We start from the raw sequence: 21,211 nt of genomic DNA on the forward strand, positions 1-21,211 counted from the left end.
CCTGGCTTTCCTATGCAATATTTCACTTTCCTCAAGTAACGGCAAATGGGAATCTTCATGCCATGCTCAAGAAAAATATTTCCCTCAACAGATAATAAAGAAAATCAAAGATTTAAACATGTTATAGGTTAATTGCAACACTTCCAAAGTTTGAAGGCTATAAAATCAGTGAGCGGATCTTATATTTTTTGTACTAAAGACATTTTCACGATACAGCCCCTCCCCTCCCCAGAAGTCATTTGTGTATGGTTATAACATAAACTGCTTCCAAATTAATTTTTATCAAATTCTATAAAAAAGGGAATGATTCAAGGGGAGTTGGGGATAAGAGATGTGCTCTTTATTCCTCAGACAAAAGTTCATGTTTTGCTACATGTGTATCTACACCAAAGAAAAAAAAATTAGATAAAATCCTGAATAAAAAAACATACACGTAGGAGTAGCATATACAACGTACATACATTTGTTCAAGTAAATGTATTTTAATCAGTATTCCATGAAAGTTTCAATGAATCTGAATCTGTCAATCAGTGGTGTAGGAGGTGTAACAAAATTTAAATGAATATGAATCAGTCAACCAGTGGTGTATGAGGACTAATGATTAAGAGGTATATACTCCTCTGCATCACAGAAGTACAGATTAAAGTATGCAGGGCCTAATCTAGATACTGAAGACAAGGAGTTGTTTTTGTTAATTCAGTTTGAAAAATAACAATACTGACATTTTTATCTACATGTGTATGTAATCTATTACAAAAACTTCTCAATCTCAAAGACAAATAGGAGAATTGAGCACAAACAAGGAGAAATTTTTGCCCATTTCTCCCTCTACATTAGACCCTAAGTATGGATACCATAGAAGAACGGACACCTTTACCACTTAAAACCAAAATATAGGGGAAAAAAATAAGTGCTTTTCAGGCAACAAGCCTAAATAAATTATTTTTTTCTGTCATTGGTCCCCTTCAATACATAATGTACATATCTGTATAATTCAAATTATCCAAATGTACAATCAGTACCTTCAAGACTTAAGGAAATTTAGGAAAATATGAATATGATGAAGAAGCAAACAGGTATAAATCTATAATTTTAACCAAAAAAAAAATGCTTCACAAATTGCAGCTTGATATGATTACAAATATCAAACCTTGAACATTTGGGGCAATTATGGACCATCATTCTTTTTGATTGCAATCAGACCTTTTAAGGTTCCATTCAAAACTTTCTTTTTGGATATGGTACTATGCAGTGCAACTTCAAAGTCATGAAAATGCTCATTTCTGGTCCCAGACTATTAGGCCCTTAATTTTTAAAAAAATCCATCCCAGTTTTCATTTTGTGATATGGCACTTTGAAGTAAAGTTTAAATAATTGATTCATTTATTTTACATGTAACTCAAATAATTGTCAGGACATCAGGAAAAGTTTCAGTCTTCACCCCAAGTTCAATCCCAGTCTGACTTTTGTGTTACCAATCTACTACTTTCTGTAGTTCCAAACACTTTTGTAAAATGTTATGAAGATCAGCCAATATTCAGCCAACAGCCAATTTTTGCACAACTCCTGTTCGAGAAAAAAGTGATCTCTTTCAAAGTTTTCTGTTAAATTCTTCCCCATCCTAGTGTTTATGAATAATAATCCTTCAATATTGAAAGAAATCTTTAAAAATTCAACACAGTAGCCTGGCCACAACATAGTGAGTGTAAAAAACAGACATACATGTAAAAGTCAAAATTACATGTATAAAACCTTCAGCAACCTTCAGGTACATTTGGTTGTACATGTACAATTCCTTTGTGAAAGTCCATCAAATTCTTACTTATATTTTCCTTAAAAAACTTTTTTTTTCAAAAGTCAAAATTAAAGGGCGGAGTCATTTTGATCTACATGTAAGAAGGGGCATAATTTCTGTCTTTTTACAAACTACTTAGTATATCATTAGCATCACTTAATGCACTGATGGAGTTACTGCCTTGATATTTTAAGCATCAGAATTATATACATGTACATGTTAAAGTCTGTTCTGGCACAAATTGGTACATATACTAAAGAGGACCTACTCTGATTATAGAAAAGAAAAATACATATGTACATGATATACAAACATATACTTGTAAATATATCTATTTATCTAATTGCACAAAATTACCTCCCTTTAATACTAATTTTCACAAATATAAAACGTTAATCTGGAAGCCACTGTAATATATTTGATCCACAAGTTTCTCTCAAATCTAACCTGGGTCACCGGTGACGTCTTCTGTCTTTTAATTGGCTGAGCGAATATGACGTTCTTTTATTTACTTACTACGTTCTCATATTCAAATTTAAAAAAAAATATGTTTAAATATTTTCAGCTAATTACTTATATCATCTTCAGATACAAATGCTCAAAAATTAAATTAACTTAGATGATTTCATCTTTGTTTTTATTTTATTTCATAAGTGGCAATTTACTCATATGTACATGTGTATTGTGCATATGCATCACTAGTAACCTGAATCTATATTTTTGCAATCCTAGGTTCGTTTATAATACTGACCAGGAAACCAGGAAACCAGATTATATAAAATGTATGTTTGTAAACAGTATTCACAGAAGTCGTAAATATTAGTCACAATCAGAATTGTTTGTCATAGTTAGTTTAATGTTGTAACATATACATGTATACAATTTATTTTCAGTAAACTTCAAGGGCATAATACACACCAGTACGTATGTAGCATATGTAATACATGTAGCAGAATTAATCTGTCAGAATGAAATGGTCAATTTGCAAATGAAATACATCTACATGTTACAATGTACAATGTATGTTTAATTAAAAAGGTAGAAGGAACTGACCATGCTTCCCAAATCCATACACAATGTTTATAGAAGAGATTCATTGTTAGAGAAAGTTTATTATTTTCTGTCTTTTTTTAAAAGTACATGTACTGGGAAATATACTCCCATGTATACATGTACCTATCGGTATTCATATTTTGTTAATTCTACGACCCAATTCTGTTTTTCTTTGTCAGTATCACAAAATGAGAGAGAAAAAAAGTTAAGTGATATAAAACCTGTAAACTATGTCTAAAATTCTGCATGTACACTACAGGAGGAATAAAATGAAAGATATGACTTAAAAGGCAGTCATGACAAGTTCCATTGTACATGTATTCCTTAATGCATGAATTTTCAATTCATACAAATTTTAGAGCAAATTATTTTTGCACAAGATAAACTTTTACAGACATAATTATATGAGGTCTACAAAGTGGAAATGGGCAAAATTGGAATTAAATATACAGTAAAAAAGAATCGCAACAGTAAGATCCTGATTTGAAACAGTGGAATTCCGCTAAAAAGCGGAAAAAAATCATGTCTGCTTTTACTTGTAACTATATTTGTTCAACCAATTCAACAAAGTACTGTTATATATTGTGTTTCCAGCAGCTACTTCCCAATGTTCTCAATGTATAATGTAAATACATCTAATTTGTAAGATATTGTACATTTAACAACAACCACCACATGTACATGTAGTGCATCATCAGGTCAGCAAGTAAAAAAAAACAAATTGAAATGAAAATAAATACAGAAGATCATATGAATTAGAACATTCATGTATGAGCATACTATAGAAACTGCAGGACTCAAGGTACTGGAGAAAAACTGGGAGAAGTGACTACTCTTTCTGAGAGAAACCATGAAGAAGTGGGGAGGGGTCAGGGAGAAGTGAAGAGAAGTAACTATGTGCATGTGCACCATTCAATAACGTTTTTTATTAATTATGTGATAAAAGTAAAATGATGTCACATGCATGTACATATTAAGCAGTGTTTCTTCACATGTTTATTATCTTCTATTGAGAAAATTTTCACTTTTTTAAGCTACAATTTTTGTATATGTGTAAGTACATGTACAAATGTACACTGTAGCCTAATAATGGACAAGAAATCAGCCTATTCACTGAATGATTGACTGTATTATATACATTGTACACGAGAATGAGTTCATTGAGTTACTATACATGTACCTCAATCTCCCCCATTTTTCATATGTGGATCATAAATGTTTCTGTGTTGTTAATTTACTTTTTAGATTATTATGAAGTGTCACCTTTCTGTAACCATGAATTTTATTATTTTTGGTTTTTTTTGGCCTTTCAAAGCTTACTTAAAGGTGTGTTTACACTAGTTGAAGACTTTTCGATGATCTCTAGAAGTATTTATTATTTTGCATTTAGGTTATATGCTGGTGCTCTAGTTGTGTGTCACCATTTCTGTTCTTTTTCTTATAATTAATAGTAAACCTTAATAAGAAATGTCAATAGACTGTGATTGCAGAAGCATATGCATAAAACTGTAGGAAATTTAATGTATTGATGCTCTGACCAAGTAACAACAGTTAAGATATTTAAGCGACTTAGTCCATGAATCAGGTTTAAAAACAATTACAGTACACTATAGCTTGCAAATTATGACAAAATGCAACATCTTATAAAGATGTTCAAAACAGACTCTAATATATCAAGGATATAATATGGTTTAATTGATGTGATATTCTCAATAAAAATTTCCACTATTTTATGTAACTCAGCAACAGCCTGAGTTATATGTAAAAGATAAGAAAATAAAATTACTTGATTCCAGTTCAAATTAAGACATACATGTACTTGTATATACAAAGTATTGTGCCTACCCATAGGCAAGTGGGGTTATGACTAACCTCCTTAGAAACAAAAAAAACAACCTTAAAAACTGTTAAAATTACCTTTACTTCAAACCCAAAATGGGGGAAAGGGGGGGGGGGCTTAAAATACAAGTACATGTACATCTATACAATATGCGAACAAGTACAAATGTATATTGTTACTTCTCCCTGTAGAATAACTATTCAAGAAAAGGTCACAAAAGAGTAGTGTCAGGAATAAATTTTGTCATGCCATTTATAACTTACAGGCAGCTAATACCCCATACAATTTCATCATCTTTTACATAGAATGTTATGTATGCATCCCTCTCCTCTACCCTGAGGATGATAAATTGAAATTTTAACTGCACTTCTAAAGTGTCCCACTCAAAATTATTCAATCACTGAAAGAGGGATTAGAGGGGACAAGCTGAAAATGTCCCATTAAAATCAAAAATGTTTAAGAAGAATTAGAATTGGCCATTGAAATTCTGAAGATCATTAAATGTTTTAATGCCAATCATTGATTTAAACAAAACTAAAACATAGATAAGAACCCTTTCAAGATTTTGAAAATCAGAGACAGACTAAAAATATTTTAAAGTCTGTAGATTGCAAGCCTTCTTATTTCAGGAAATAGAAAGATTTAAAACACATACTCCTCTTCAAAAGCATAAAAATACATGCATCGCATCAAATGTTAACTTGTAAATATATTTATATATATTTTACACAGCTGTACATTCATGATAATGAATATCGGCTTTTCATGGCATCTGTCCTTTTTATTATATTTTGCTTGCAGTCTTGTTACACACCATCTATTTATGACAGGTTCACCTATATATTTATTCTTATCAACACATCATTGCAAGTGCTATTGGTGTTTACTTTCTTTATTTTAGGTTCCCTGTTTTTGATCCATAAATATTATGCTATCTGGAAATTCCCTTCTATATATAACATTACAATTATAGAACTTTCAAGACAGCAACTTCTGATAAAGAAACCATTTGAAACTATACCCTAGTAATTTACTAATCCTTGTTTACATGAATTATCCGCACTGAAAAAAGTGCAACTTCTTTGTCTTCTCATTAATTTGTCGATGTGCTTTGTTCAAAGGAAAACATTTCTTGGGTCACAGCTAAGAATCTAATTTACACATGAAAATGTTTAAATATAAACTTATTATTCAATCAAATCATATATACTGTAAGGAATATCATTTCATATCACATATGAAGTAATAATTTAAACCCAGTGACAAGTCCAATCACAACAATGTCATAAAAAAAATTCAATGTAATGAAATATCTAATGACATTAAATTTGCTCCACATGTTCTCCCAAGTTCACTTGCTTATTATTTTCTCATGAAGAAAGTTTTATTAATAACCTAAACTCTCCGTTTGTAAATAAACATTAACACGCCTTATTTACTACATTAATGTATAAACGTGTATCTTTTTTTAGCATGTCACGTTATCGTAGTTACACAAATCGATAAGCGAGGGTGCATTTAATAACACCCGCTTCAATTAAAAAACAGTTGACAAAACACTTTTTTAGCAATGAAAGTTCACAAAAAATGGGGCATTTATTTACCTGGTCATCCATTGTATTTAGCAATGATATGTCTTCATGTAAAATGCATAAATTCGTCTTAGTTTTTACGAGTTTGTGTACGATCTTTCCAGGGATATGATAATGGCGGTGTGCTGCCAATCTTGTGGAGCGGATGTGACGTCAGGAAGCTTTACAGAGGGGTTCTTTAGCAAGACAGCAATGCACGCATTGATTGTTATAGTATTGGGTTAAAAAATTGAAGAATAATCATTGAACCATGCATTTAAATAAACGTAAAACAACTCAGAACTGTTGTTTACAGCCTAATTTACGTTATAGAATATTAAAATGACAACAAACGCCACAGTTCAAGCCCCGTTTTATTGAAAATTAAATAGACTGGTTGTTAGGAGAATATGGCCTCATGCAAACATTGTGATTTTTAAACCAGAATGTACAGAAACATGTTGTAGCAAACATAACAATGAAATTTAAAGGACAGGAAAGGCAAACCTGTCCAAAAAGTATAAATATTAAGTTCAGGTAGGAAAAGTAGGTTACGATTTCAATAGAAATTGTAATTACCAATATGATAAAACGGCTAATTAGCGTCATATAAAAGGTAAATAGTTACTCTAGTCGTAACTCTTCACAAACTTGAAACTCAGCACAGATGTGCATTATTATGGACAATCCGAAAGACAATAAACATCGTGCTATGTGATTGTCTTGTAAAAAATGTCACCAGTGTACTTAAAATAACAACACCAAAGTATGAAATAGAAAATTACATAAATAAAAAAAGGGTGAGAAAATAACAAAAAGTCCAAATAATATATTGAAATCCATATATGTGTAACGGAGATATCATTCTAATATTTTTGTATGATAAATGAATTGCATGTTCTCTTTTATATATACATGTAACTGAGACCTCCAGTCTTTGCCATGAAAACTGTGATTGCTTAGTTATACAGATGTTTCTGAATAATGTATCTTAATCATTTACCCTGTTTTCTGATTATTTACATGGCTGTGTACGTCTTAGCAACGTATTTGCATGCATAATTAATACAAGGTATCTGTCTCTGTCATAGCTACACTGCCAGTAAACAAAAAAATCGTGAATGAATAGTTGTTTCTCATATATGTATATATTGTACCTTCAAAAACACGAATATCATTAAAAACATGATAGGTTAAATGGTTGCGCATGTCATTTATTGCCAGAGGCGAAATCATTTCTTTACTAACCACTTCGGAATGCTGAATTGTGTTTTATTTGTTTACCTGGCGACGGTCTCGAATCAATACGACAACAATGGAAAAGAACATAAATAGCTGGGCACATTGAAAGTAAAACTACTGGTAGAAATAATACCCAAAAAGTGGGCTACTATATAAAACTTAACTTCATAACAATTAAGTAGTGTGGAAGTAAACTTTCACACATGAACGCAAACAAGATCGCAACAAATAAAATTTGAATACATCAACAATTTATTACTAAATACTAGTTTTGGGTACTTCTTGTAAACATACAATTAACATTTGGATGTAGTCCTTCCTATATATACATGTTTTGGGTACTTCTTGTAAACATACAATTAACATTTAGATTTAGTCCTTAGAAGTACCATTTAGATTTAGTCCTTTGAAGTACCCAAACCATTATTTGGTAATATATATATATATATATATATATATATATATATATATATATATATATATATATATATATATATATATTTGATTCTTACTCTAACGATGAAAGGTTAACATATATATGACTGTTTTGAAGAACAGTGATGCAATAAATCGAACCCGCAAATACAAACTTTACTATACACACGCATATTTCCATACAGCCAAACAACTGTTATTCTTTAAACGTGCAGCAAGAAAAACAAAACACAAATATTTTAATTTTTTTTGCAATACGTAAGGGATTTTTAATTAAAAATGGAAAAGCATGCACAACTTACGCATGTTGTAGTAATAGTTTTCCAGCTTTGAAGGTTAACGAAAACTTCGAAAACGGAAGTAAATATACTACCTAGTACTTTCTCAATATTTTTTATTGATAGATTTCTTCAAACTGGTAAATCGTGTAAGTGTTCTACATGTAACGTCGGAAAACATGCAATTATACAATTTCCTGTTTTATTTGACAATTAGGAAGATATATTAGTTGACAGGTTCGGCGTTTACTTTATCTGAAGTATGATTGGATTTTATTTTAAATGATTTAGCAGCACGTCTATTGCATAAACAGATAGACATTGATGGAAATTTATTTAATATTTCAATTAGCTTTTAGATAAAATGGACATATTCAATTACTTCAAGTCAAACATACAGTTCGATAAAAAAAATTACTTAATTTGTCAGAATTACAACATAATTACACAAACACGCGCTTAAACACACAAATGCAAATAGCAGGTAACAAATCCTTAAATACATTACCTCATAAAAAGAAATTTGAATGAACCATGTTAGTGTTGAAAAGTAATGTTATCACTTGTAACATTGTTACGAAACTCCATTTTCCCATTTTCTTTTTTAAAAATGCAAGTATGCACAATCGCAGCATTGAAGACGTTCAAGTAAGAAAAATATAAGTGGACGTGTGTACAAGAGATGTACTGTCAAAAGCAAAACGTTTGCTATCTTCATCATCTTGTTGCAACATGTAATGCACGCAATTCACAAATGCACGAGTGCTGTGCTAAATAAACGTCAGATAACGTTATTTTTTTAATGGGAATTTTATTGTCGATTCCACAAATGTACTCCAATTCCAGACAACCCGTAATTATTCTATGAGTAACTATTGAAAAAACAACATTTTTACTGCATATTGCATAACTCACATACGTTGGGGCTGGTATGAAAATCAACAAGAAAAAGTACATCAAAATTCATATAAAAAATATCCCGTACCATAACTTAACATGTGTGTAAATTGGTTACAATATAATATTTCTTATACAAAGATAATTTCACTTAATTATCATTATTAGAGAGGAGACGAGATTGAAGCTTACATACATGTAGCTTTGATAACGGAAACTTACTTAGGAAATTTCTTCCTATATATTTGTTTTGTTTTGTTTTGTTTGTTTGTTTGTTTGGTTTTTTTTTTTTGTATTTTTTGGTGTATTATAGATCACTTAGAAACTGCTACGTATTATTCGACAATGATATAACAATGTAGTTTTAATTTTCTATGTTTCGTCTGAATATAGCCGAAATATTGCTGCTCGGACGTTAAACCCCAACAAACAAATTGATTTTCTATGGACCTTTAGAAAAAATAACAAGAAATTACAAAGTCAATAAAAATAACACGATTTATAATCATCAATAAGAATAGACTGAAACTGATATGGGACACCTGCTTTCCCTTGAATAGAATTCGACATCTGTCCCCATTACAAAATGAACATAATCTAGACAGTAATGCAGTCTTAACTAAGCATTATAATATGAGGTTTATGTTTCGAAATTGTCGCACAGCAATTTGAAACGCATCTTTACAAGTATGGGACAGAAGAACATGATTTAATCTACGGTGATTTTTAGTTAATTGTCTATTCGGACAACACAGACTTATTTTTAGTCAATTGTCTATTCGGACAACACAGACTTACATAGTATTGACAATATGCGATTCATACTTTTTTCTAAAAATGAGTCACAATGAACGGTACATGTTCGTGTTTTTAACCAAAGAGAAACAGAACTAAGATATTGCTTTATACAGAAAAAGCGAAATATACTTTAACGAGCCAATGGACCAAGGAGATGGTGGGGCTGGGGGTTCCATTGTTGTTTTTGTTTTTTGTTTTTTTGTTAAAATATGATACATGTATGTACTCAGAAAGAAATATAGATCAATGATTATCATGCAAATGCGTAATTCAGAATTGTATTATTAACATATACAATCAAAGGGGATATGACGATCAGGTTCATATAGCCTATTTTCTGAAATACTATTATTACACATAATAAGCCACCGTAGATTACCGCAAAATGATTCCAACTTTCGCATGCGAGCGTGTTGTTGGTAAATGTATGACTTCTAGCAATAGCTCGAGCTGTTCGGTTTTCTATGCTTACTTGATATATGTTTCTTGGTGCACTATTTGACTTATTTTAAAAGTAATACATCTTTCAATGATCCCGACAGTATTTCCTGGGATTTCCCCTCTTCCGACATTTTCCCACAGCTGTTTTTATAGATAAATATACCTCTTTCCTACCACAATAGACAATAATGGTAACGTTTGCTATTCGGTTTATTCTTTCTTTTGTATAAGCATTTTCTCTTGCGCTTTTTATTTCCTTAAAAATATCGATCGTTCTAAACGCGTAATGATGAGTATTATTACAATTGTAGATTAATGTAAACGTACTATTTTTCGCTATTGTCGCGATGGACAGGAAAGAGCGGAAAATAGTACCCACAAAATTATAGATTATTAACATTATATAATGCAAATCCTTTTTTCAAACCGCAAAAATTGACAACCTTGGATATGTTCACTTGACAGAAAAATTAAAACGTTAAGACTATATTCTGACTACATCCACATGTATTTATGAATTATTACCATTGTGAATTTTTACAAAAGGCACACGAATAAGTTGACGTATATTAAACACACAGGCAGGAATACCTTCCTATGCTAGAAATGATGTAATATATTGAATTTTGTACTGACTATGTATTTTATTTTACCAATAAAAATTCTCATTGATAGCATCAATATAATGTAAAAATGACAAATTACATAACTTATATAACTTAATATGTGAAATAATTATGTAATATATGATACAATATGTTGAGTTCAAAATAAATTTTCTTTTTGTAGGGTAATTTTCTGTATGCTGAAAATCGCTGAAAACGTACCTCTTTTAAGAAGGTTTAAGTTATATCATTTCAGACCTACCACTTACTGTTTCCTCATGATCACTTGTGTTTAAATAAAATTGCGTAGAGAGATACGACTATACATTTAAAGTACGCAGTTTCAAGTTTGACGAGTACATCCAAAGCAAGACAATATTGTTCGACTTTACCAAACATCTAACAGAGACAAGTTATCATAACAGTAAGCCACACAAATTGGATAACATAGTTTGTGTTTAGCCTTGAGAATACTCGTTCATAGATTAAAAAGTAAATTGAGTTTCAGCTTTCGGAGAATTGATAACAAATATTTTCAATAGATATATCACATAGATGGATTTGCACTTGGTCCATGGTCCAAGTTTTTAATGGAATTATGTTGTTCATTTACTTCTGTTACTTTGTAGGTATTGTTTTGACTATTCAATGTTCTTTGTTGTGTGTGTCTGTTTTCCCTGTGTGTTCTTTGTCCCTGAATTGCATTTTTTCGATTTTGGCTAGAATTTCTTGATTACTCTTTGTAATATTGTATATGATATTTTTTTCTTCCGAAAAAAATACGTTATTTTTCAAATTAGTTTGATTTTTTTTTCAGTATAGTAAACATGAACGTTCTTATTTAAAGACCTTAACATTGAGGTAACCAATGATTCAATATTGATTCCAGATAATTAGACATTGACAAAATAACAAAATTTACGGCCTTATTTTATACAAATATACAGTAATATTGATCCCGAACCATTGTATTTAAAATCAAGGAAAATGGATTAAAATATCATAATGACTGGGTTTTGATGTAATTGTATGCTAGGTATAAGACATGCGATCCCCTGCCAATTAACTATATAATAATACTTTGTTGACCATCCAAAATATATTCGTGTATGAAAGAGTTTTGTAACAGGAAACATATATCGCTCCAATTTAAACACGTTAAAGAACCCTTCTGTGGTGTTCTACCGGAGTAGGAACCACAGGGTTCCGCCACAGGAGGCTAAATTGCCCGACCCTACCAACCTCTCCCTTTCTCCAGTGGCAATCAAAATTTGTCGACCCCTTTATCCTTTTGTCCCATCCCATTTTTTTCATTTTATCATCATTTCATGTTCATTTTATCATTCATTTCATGTTCATCGCCTGAACATAGCTGATATATTGCTGCGCGGGCGTCAAACCCAAAATAATCAATCAATCAACCAATGTAAACAAACAGAACTAATACCGTTTTAACAGACATGCAAATCAGAGTATGCATTTGTATAGCTTTTTAATTTCCGGTGTTTTCGAGTGCGGGACTGTTGGGAATCAATGCACATGTAAGTGACATAATTCAAGGAGAGTTCACGTTTTCCTACTTCGTTTAGAAGATTAAAGAGCCAAGATGGCCAACTGTGTTTTGCGGCCAAAATTAATTGTTTCGCTATTTCATAAAGCTTGTTCAATTCTAAGAATAAAGTTTGATGGGAGTTTTACTTCGTGTTCAAATCAAAAGAGTGCCTTTGTCTTCCACACCGATCTAAAATGAGCTGCTTGGGCTTAGTTTAAATATTCATACAAAGGTAAAGTTAATCAATTGTTAATGGTTACCAATGCAGAACTGTGTGTCATTAAAGTATGTTATGTAAGTGAGTGATTCATGGTATGAAAAAAGCCAGTCATTTTGAAACTTTAATTGACAATCTGTACCATCATATTCAAGGAAACAAGAGTTTCTGAAATGCATGTTTCTGATTTTCCCATTTTGCCTGATTCTTACAAAAACTGACACCTAAACGGAAAATAAATGCTTAATTTTCTTGCAAAATTTCGAAGTGTACTGCATCGTTAAAGTTTTGTAATATAACTATCATTTTACATACATGTATGAAGTAACATAAGAGGTAACATTTGTTTCTTCGTTAACCTACACATTTTGTCCAAATATATGTGGAAGATAAAGTAAGTAACTTACATTGCTCGAAAATGAAGCCAGTAGTTATCTACAACTTGATTTCAATATCTTAATACCTTCAATTTTTGAGTAAACAGTGACTATAGCAATTTTGTTTTTCCTAGTGACAGAATTATTATGGTTGCTAACAACACATGCCTATAGAAGGGCAAAATTGAGTTGCAGTAAGCTGGCAACTTTAAAATAGTAAAGATGTACGAGTAAAGGCATGTACAGGTATAGTAAACAATTAGAGTGTTCTGCAGGGGAATGATTCGCACGGAACGGTAGCATCTAACCAGGACTTGTAAAAATTGCAGTAGTACAAAAACATGGTACCTGAATCGACACTTGAAAATACGGACATAAAATAACAACTAAGGGACAGGGCAAAACAGAAGTAAGTTAATTGCTTTCGGACGTGGTATTTGTCAGCATATACATGTAGGATGAACAGAAGTAAAACAGAAAAGTGTTAAATAACGATCGTTGTTATATTCATGTGACATCCATCTGCGACCTTCGTAAAAGCTAAGTTTTAATACAATTTGATGAAACACATTTTTTTACTTCTTTTTTTACAATAGTCAAAAACCTTTCCATAAATTGATACTTTCTTATCGATTTCCGTTGTTCTATATATAACATGTACATTTTTTGACGGTAATACTAGTTGCAACGTTCTAACGACAGTTTGATAAGTATATATAAACCAGAGACGCGGAAAAAAAACGCACTGACGGAATATCATAGAAATGACTCTAATGTCATGCTATTGACTTGTATTAGATTTAATTGTTTATATATAATACACTTATTTACTTGTTATCACTGCATCTCTTAGTAAAAATAAATAAGCGTTGTGCCAACATACTAAAATTCGTAATACTAGTAGCGATACACTCTAGTTCACAGATTACACAAATATTGAAGAGCTCGAGTATGTGGAGTAAATGATTACATTGAGAAGAAAATAAGTGAGCATCCCCATTTATATATACCATGTATTTTACCTTCCTATGGTACCAAGACATTAAACCAACCAAACCACCTTACCGTGAATTTAAACAGGATGTGTTCGGTATCCATGTTTTGACATTCAACACGTTTGATACGTAGTCTGGTAAATAACCTAAAACTTGAACAGGAAGCATTTTTCTCGTAATGTTTACATTATGTTTAAAATCAAATACAAATCTTAATATATGTAATAAAACATAACAAGATGGTTTCATTCATAGACAAAAAAAGCTACCGACAACAAAAAAAGAGTAAGTAAAGTAAAATAAGAGTATTTTGCCCCTATTGTTTTATTCATATTTAGTGTAGAACAATTCCACAAAACTGAAACCGGAAGATGAGATTCAGTATGAATAACAAACAATATCTTCCGGTTTCAAACTAATAATGAGTTACTACACGAAACTGTTTTAGATGGCGGGTAGCAAAAGACTATCTGTTTTACCAGGATATAACTCAATTGAACTCAATATAACTCAACTCAATATAACTGAAATTTAAAGAGGGAAAGTGTTTCTTCGCCTATGTTTTAATTTTGGTCTTCGTGCTTTCATTTCATTTACAATTGGTTAAAGTTTTTAGGCATACCCCCTTTCAAAATGCAAAGTTTTATTACCTCAGACACGTTTCCACTATGAAAGATACTACAGAAAACTGGTCAAGTTTTCTATGATTGAATTTGACAAAGGCTTTAATAACAAAGGACTTTTGATAAGAGAATACAAAAGTAAAAATAACGAATTATTATAATTCATGTTGACTGAATAAAAAACCCATCAATTTAAAACAAAATAAAACAAAACGTAGAAGCATCTTACAAAATTTATCAATGAAAAAAAAAACGTTTTGCGATTTGTAAAAAGAAAATTAATCGTGTAAATGGCCATTTAATATTTAAGAGTTAAAATTTCAAATAACACGCCCACGTTTCTATATTCATGATCTTCAAAGAATTTCTTGGAAATCTATACAGGACTAACTATTGCCGTATCCTTCTCTGAACATTCAGGTATACTTTGATATTTGATGTATCCATTACATGTAAATTAGGAAATATTTATATTTCATTCAGATTTTAGTGTCTACTATTACTAATATAATGGAACGAACATGTGTAATTCTTTGTTAACATATTGACGAGTTTAGTTTCTGCAAAGTAAAAATGGGCTTCATTTGTGAAGAACCGCATAACAAATGCCTGTTCTGATTACTTCCAAGTACTCTGTTCAGTACAATTTTAATAACATCTTTGATCAGCACCCTGTTGCACGAATGCAAATTTCATTTTTTTTTCTCATTATTTAATTTGGACTTGAATGAACGACATTTTTGCTACTAGATTATAGACGACAAAAAGCATTTTACTTGAAACATATATTATCGTTTGAAGAGAAGACATAATTTTTAATACAAGATTATATTATGAGAAATACGTTAAGTGCCAGGAAAAATTTAACATTACTAGGCGTCCACATAAAGGCAGTGCTTGTGTTTTGCAGAGTATTTTGTTGGTCATGCAAGACTTTTAGTCAATATTTGGTCAAACATTAAATCAGATTGCAGGTTTGTTTAGCAACTTCGGGTACATCGATTTGATATATCCGCTATAATTCCCAACTTCGCTGTCATATGTCAACTAATCACACCGGCCCGCCTTTAACTGACTAGCCCAATGATTGTTGTTAATGGTCAAACTAAAATTCGAGAATCCATCTTTACTGTCGGTAAGGTACAACTTTTTCTTTTACCTCCATTTGGATTCGTGTACGAATTTAGAAAGACAAAGATATCAGGCAGGCATTTTAACCGCATTTAATGTTCTTGACAAGGAGAGTAGTTCTTCTATCATATGACAAGCTATCAATATGACATTTGTGGTACTCCCTTTTCCTGGAAAGATCTTATGACGTCGACCGATATATGAAACATAAATATTTAAAAGCTATAGATCGTGTCCTACTTACCCATTATAAAAATGATTATCTGAAACAGAACAAATGATTGCGATAACAATGCAATTCAATCTACTTTTTTTTAATATAAAGTATTTAAGTATCACACTTTAAAAAAATCAGGCAGGAGGTGAACCATGCATGTCAAATACCCACGGAACTTATTTTAATTTCTTAATCAGAAACAGTTACGGGCCACATACTAGTAACCAGTCATATATATGCATTCAGTTGTAGCACCTTAAAAGAAAAAATAGATACATTGTATACGAAAAAAAACACTATGCAAGAGTTATCGTTCTTAATTTGCTTTGATATGGTTGGTTTAAGCGTATGGCGAGTATATGGTTTTCTCAAAAGTACAGACCTGAAGACAAAAAAATGCTTGTTCGGTAGGTTTTTATACAACATTCATCATTTTTACCATGGGCAGTGTCTGAATTTAAGTATGACACAGCGTTACGGAATTTAATTCAATTTTCGTTTGGCATGGTGTCAATTAGATCGTAATTTATTTTCTTCAGACATGCATACTCTTTAAGTAAACAAAACTATGGATTTAAAAATAAACAATATGGTGAATTATAAAATATCAGTAGCATTGTTGATTTATAATGATTTATAATTCACCTTTCGCTCATATAGGTTGATATAGTAACTATTTTACGACACAGTTGATAGCATATTCCTTTTGACTTTTGATTTAAGTGACGATCGTCATGGCAACGAGTTCGCTTCAATAGAAAAAAGTTAATATTTTTAGTTTTCTTAGGATATATTGGCATGTCTCAACTTGATCAAATTGTTATTTTGTACAGTTTTGTTTTTACCTTGAAATAAAAGAACTTAAAATTATGGTTTGTCTGTTCTGTTGACAGGTTTGTAGATATATTTTTTATGAATTCAGTGGGTGGAAAAAAATTCTATAGAATATATTTATGGGTCGTACAAAAGTATACGTTCAATGAATAACAATTGACTGCACATTGGAAAAAAAGAATATTAATGCAAAAAAAAAGAAAAAATGTTTATCAACATAAAACAAAATTGTAAATTAAACATTTGTTTCAAATTTGTCTTTACTATCAGTAAAGGACAATTATATATTTGATGTTTTTTTGCAACATATTCTGATCAAAAGTTACTCCTTGCTACCTTTGTACAGTATAACAATATTTGCCGAAATTATATGTATCAGTATTTTCGTATTTTCTATATCTTAATATATACACTTAAAATATTGATATTTTTCGAATACACAATTATCCATATTGGATTATTTATATGCAAACGAAAATAGATATGGCACGTTTTAATATCAAATTTTAAGGAGTAAATTGGCAAGAAGGTTGATGACGTCACAGTTACATTACAAAATTTGGTCTATGAGCTGATGGATACTTTTTTTTTAACCAATCAGAAATAATGTTATATCTGAAATTAGATTTTATTTTTTTAATCTTACCTTTTTATCTTTGTTTTTTCTCTCTGTATTTCTCTGTAGTAAGACAAAACTCGAGTTAAGTACCAGTCTTTGTAAGAATCATGCAAAATCTGTAATATGTGATACACCACGAACAATGCTACATATTTATATTTTTGTTATTAAGTTGCTTTATAGGTCTATATGATGAAATGTACAATCATTCATTCCAATCTGTCTGCCCTTAGGAGATAATCCACCAAGGAAGTCCAACAGTTTATATCGTATATTAGTGTCATTTAAAGTTTTCTCCCTTAATTATGAATTCTACAGTACATTCTATATATTTTTATCTCATAAGAGCAAGTGTTAAATGAAATGCCGCATGTTTCTTTCTGTTTTCTATAATATTTTACCCTACCGGTGCACCTGGTCCATGCTCCCAGTTTTCAATGGAGTCCAAGTTGCTCATTTGCTTTTATTATTTTGTATGTATGATTTTAGTTACTTTATGTTCTTTGTTGTGTATGTCTGTTTTCCATGTCTGGTCTTTGTCCCTTGATTACATTCTTTTGATTACCTTGGTTCCCTTGATTACTCTTAAACAAAATATCAAAAATAAAAATATGTAGCTTTCCAAACATGAACCACATTTGCACGCTTCTTACCTCGAATGCTTCTTAAAAGTTAATTAATCGTTTAATATTTTTACAGGAAAAGAAAGACGAATAAACATAAAAGAAAAAGTACTTAAATTACAAATACGGAATTGAAATATTCTAGTTGGTTCGGCCTACTAATGGTTTATGTTGATGATATATAAATGTATGTTTATGCTATATTTATCATTGTATTCATTAAGAAAAAAGGCGACCAATGAACTCGGTTATGCTTTCAACAAATAAAACACTAGATACTTAACACCAAAAGATCTTACTTGAAGGAATTACATATTTATTGTCAACGTTATCGTTATTTATCTTGCCTGTCTGATATTTTTTCATCTTGGCTACTACAGTGATCCTAATTTTTTTCGATCAATTCTCAATGACAATGTTTCGTCAAATGGACTATGACATCACCGATAAACAGTGTAACGCCAGTTATGAACGTCACGACAGAACATCATATCTCGCCGTATCGCGCTTACTGAGATATATGCTGTTTTGACTCCAAAACTACCGATGAAATGAGACATGTACAGTGCGTTGCTTATCTTTCAAATGTGAAGCAAATTCTAGGTATTCTGACTCTGATAAGAATATTTGTTTTCTATGACATTACTTTGTCTTTGTTAATGACTGGGCATTATATATTCTTATACAATCAATTTGACTTTTGGTAGTTATTGAAGCGGAAGTTTGGCCAGCCACACAACCTATCATAATACACCGTTTCACCATGAAATTCCTGTACCAAGTCAGGACACAGTGCTATTTTCATTTTTAGGTTTATTCTTGACTTAATTTAATTGCAGATACAAACGTGTATTTCAGCGAGCTGGTTGGAGCCGCTTATGATAATTCTTTCTCAGTTAATATGATATTGATGACCTAGACACTTAACTATTATGATCACGTTCATTCAGTTCCAGGTTTGTACACTGTGTCCTGACATGCAGTTATTAGATCTGCAGTGGTAACTGCTTCTATCACAAGTGACATGTATGAATTTATGACAGGTTTGAAGACTTGGCTGTGAATTTTCAAAAGACTGAATTTCCGAAACAGATAACAATCCTTGTATGTTTCACCTTAAATTAAAATTACAAATGCACTTTGAATGACGAAAGTAGTTGTGCTTAAGCATCATTTCTAAAGGAATCGAATATAATAATGTCGTACTGTCAAAGACTAGATTTTGCAATTTAAAACTGATTTTCATCATTTTGTTTCATAATAGTGCTTAACCATTTACGTCAATGAAATAATAAAAAGTTAGCTAAGTCATGCATTAATATGTAAAGACTGACATTAGCAATAAATCGGTTTTTCCAATTCTTCATCAAAATTGAACACGCTAAGTCTTAAAAGATTGATCATAATATTATATAACTTTCAGCTGTTGGGCAATTTTAAGTCAAATGAGAACTAAATCTAATTGCACGAGATACATCTAATTTTCTGAATCGTTGAATATTTTTATATAGAAACACCAAATTAAAAAGCACTTCGAAGCTAAATAAAGCCATAAGAATGATATACTTAAGGTGTTTCACTTGTGTTTGTTCCGGCCTCTCAAGAATTAAACTGTTATTCCGGATGCTAGACATTATTTGATAAATCCTTTAAGTCTTTATATATTATTGTTACCGTACTTAGTCAAATACTAATGACTCTTCTGTTTTCAATTGTTTACATTATTCCCGCTAACATCTATATTTTCCTGCGTAAAAATATCTTTGGCCGCTGTTTTGTTCATTTGATATCAAAATGTTATAAATTATGTGGTAACATATGTATTTATCTTTTTATCATAATAATTCATTGTGGAACGCCGATGTGTAGAGCATACTTCTTTATAGACCGCTGTGTGACTTTAATTTGAGCCTTCAATGTAACTAGGCTCTTCTGTAGCATACTTGATAGAATAACAACAAATCCAACATACATTCGTATACTGGACTTAACAAGAAGTTTTGTCAAGAACATCATTTTTTATGTTATCCATTAATTTATTACCAATGTTAAACGAAATTATAGTTTTTTTCTCTCGGAAATATATTAGGTATTAGTTTAGGTCAAATAGAAAAAAATCAATTTATCTAAGTCACAGAACTATAAAGAAAAAACATAGTTCTGTATATATAAAATAATATTTTAAGTGCACAGAAGGAATCACATCACATATCAACTAAATACGTTTATAGTAAACGATACATTTTAGAGTTATTATTTAAATCTGGTTTGCAACGAACTGAAATGCAGTGGCAATTTGTACCTTTGAACTAAACATGCTGTCCAATCATCTGTTTTTGCTCATGATAGTAAGAGGTATTATTAAAGACTGGAAAGGTGTTCTCTTAATCTCATGCTTTTCTCGAAGATTATAGTATACTTACTAATGCTCTATTCTTTGTTTTTATTCTGAAAAAAATGTTTAGCGATATTTTTTTAGATAAATGATGACATATATTGCATTATAAAAGCAAATTGTGCTTCCAAGCAGCGTTATTTTTGTTGCAAGTTCCGAAGTTACCGAAAGACAGCTGATAACAGCTACATTTGCAAAAAACAAATGAAACAAAAGAAAGAAACTGTTATGACATATTATCGCGGGAATTGCCTTCATTAAAAAAGATCACATAAAATGCCATTGACGTATGTGTAACAAACAACTGATAGGGTGCATGGAACAGTATAGCAACATTAATTTCTATATTTATTGTCCAATTCACACCAATTCACACCTGTTCCAAATGACCCTAGTATTTTTTTCGTATATCCTTTTAGCGTCAAAGGGACAAAGTATTTTTAAATTATACTTTAGATATCTTTCAGTTGAAGGAAAATTAGGTTTGAACCAACGGGTCTATACTTTAAGTTTTACAATCCATGACACAAGATACGATGTTCTAAACATCACAATTACAAGTTCTTCCGGATACAAAATTTGTATATATGAATGCAAAATTCACGGGTCTATAGAATTCTGTTTGTAACACTTATATATCACGAAAATGACAATGTATTATTGATAGTACCAA

At 30.9% G+C, this 21,211-nt stretch overlaps 1 protein-coding gene and 1 long non-coding RNA gene across 8 annotated transcripts in view; one reads left to right on the forward strand and one right to left on the reverse strand.

The window, feature by feature from the left end:
• LOC148607566 (uncharacterized) overlaps positions 1-21,211 on the reverse strand; it is a 47,042-nt gene that overhangs the window by 22,326 nt on the left and 3,505 nt on the right. For 2 of the 7 annotated variants that reach the window (XM_088547076.1, XM_088547078.1), the window contains exons 3-6: positions 20,567-20,591; positions 17,548-17,636; positions 16,713-16,816; positions 16,095-16,113 (exon numbers count right to left, since the gene is read on the reverse strand). Coding sequence is in view for 1 of the 7 variants with exons in the window: in XM_088547072.1 (XP_088403198.1) it covers positions 6,293-6,304 (12 nt within the window). In the remaining 6 variants the exon portion in view is untranslated. Of the gene's footprint in view, positions 1-6,292; positions 6,437-16,094; positions 16,114-16,712; positions 16,817-17,547; positions 17,637-20,566; positions 20,592-21,211 lie in introns of those variants that run through there. The other 5 variants (XM_088547073.1, XM_088547074.1, XM_088547075.1 and 2 more) reach the window with 4 other exon arrangements.
• Positions 14,302-20,569, forward strand: LOC148607567 (uncharacterized). Its single transcript, XR_015915547.1, has 2 exons — positions 14,302-14,381; positions 18,220-20,569. It is a non-coding gene; the product is annotated as an uncharacterized LOC148607567 (long non-coding RNA).

The sequence above is a fragment of the Perna viridis genome, chromosome 9 (assembly GCF_037379345.1).
Source record: "Perna viridis isolate PV_CMFRI_1.1 ecotype Kerala chromosome 9, ASM3737934v1, whole genome shotgun sequence".
NCBI classification, from domain to species: domain Eukaryota; kingdom Metazoa; phylum Mollusca; class Bivalvia; order Mytilida; family Mytilidae; genus Perna; species Perna viridis.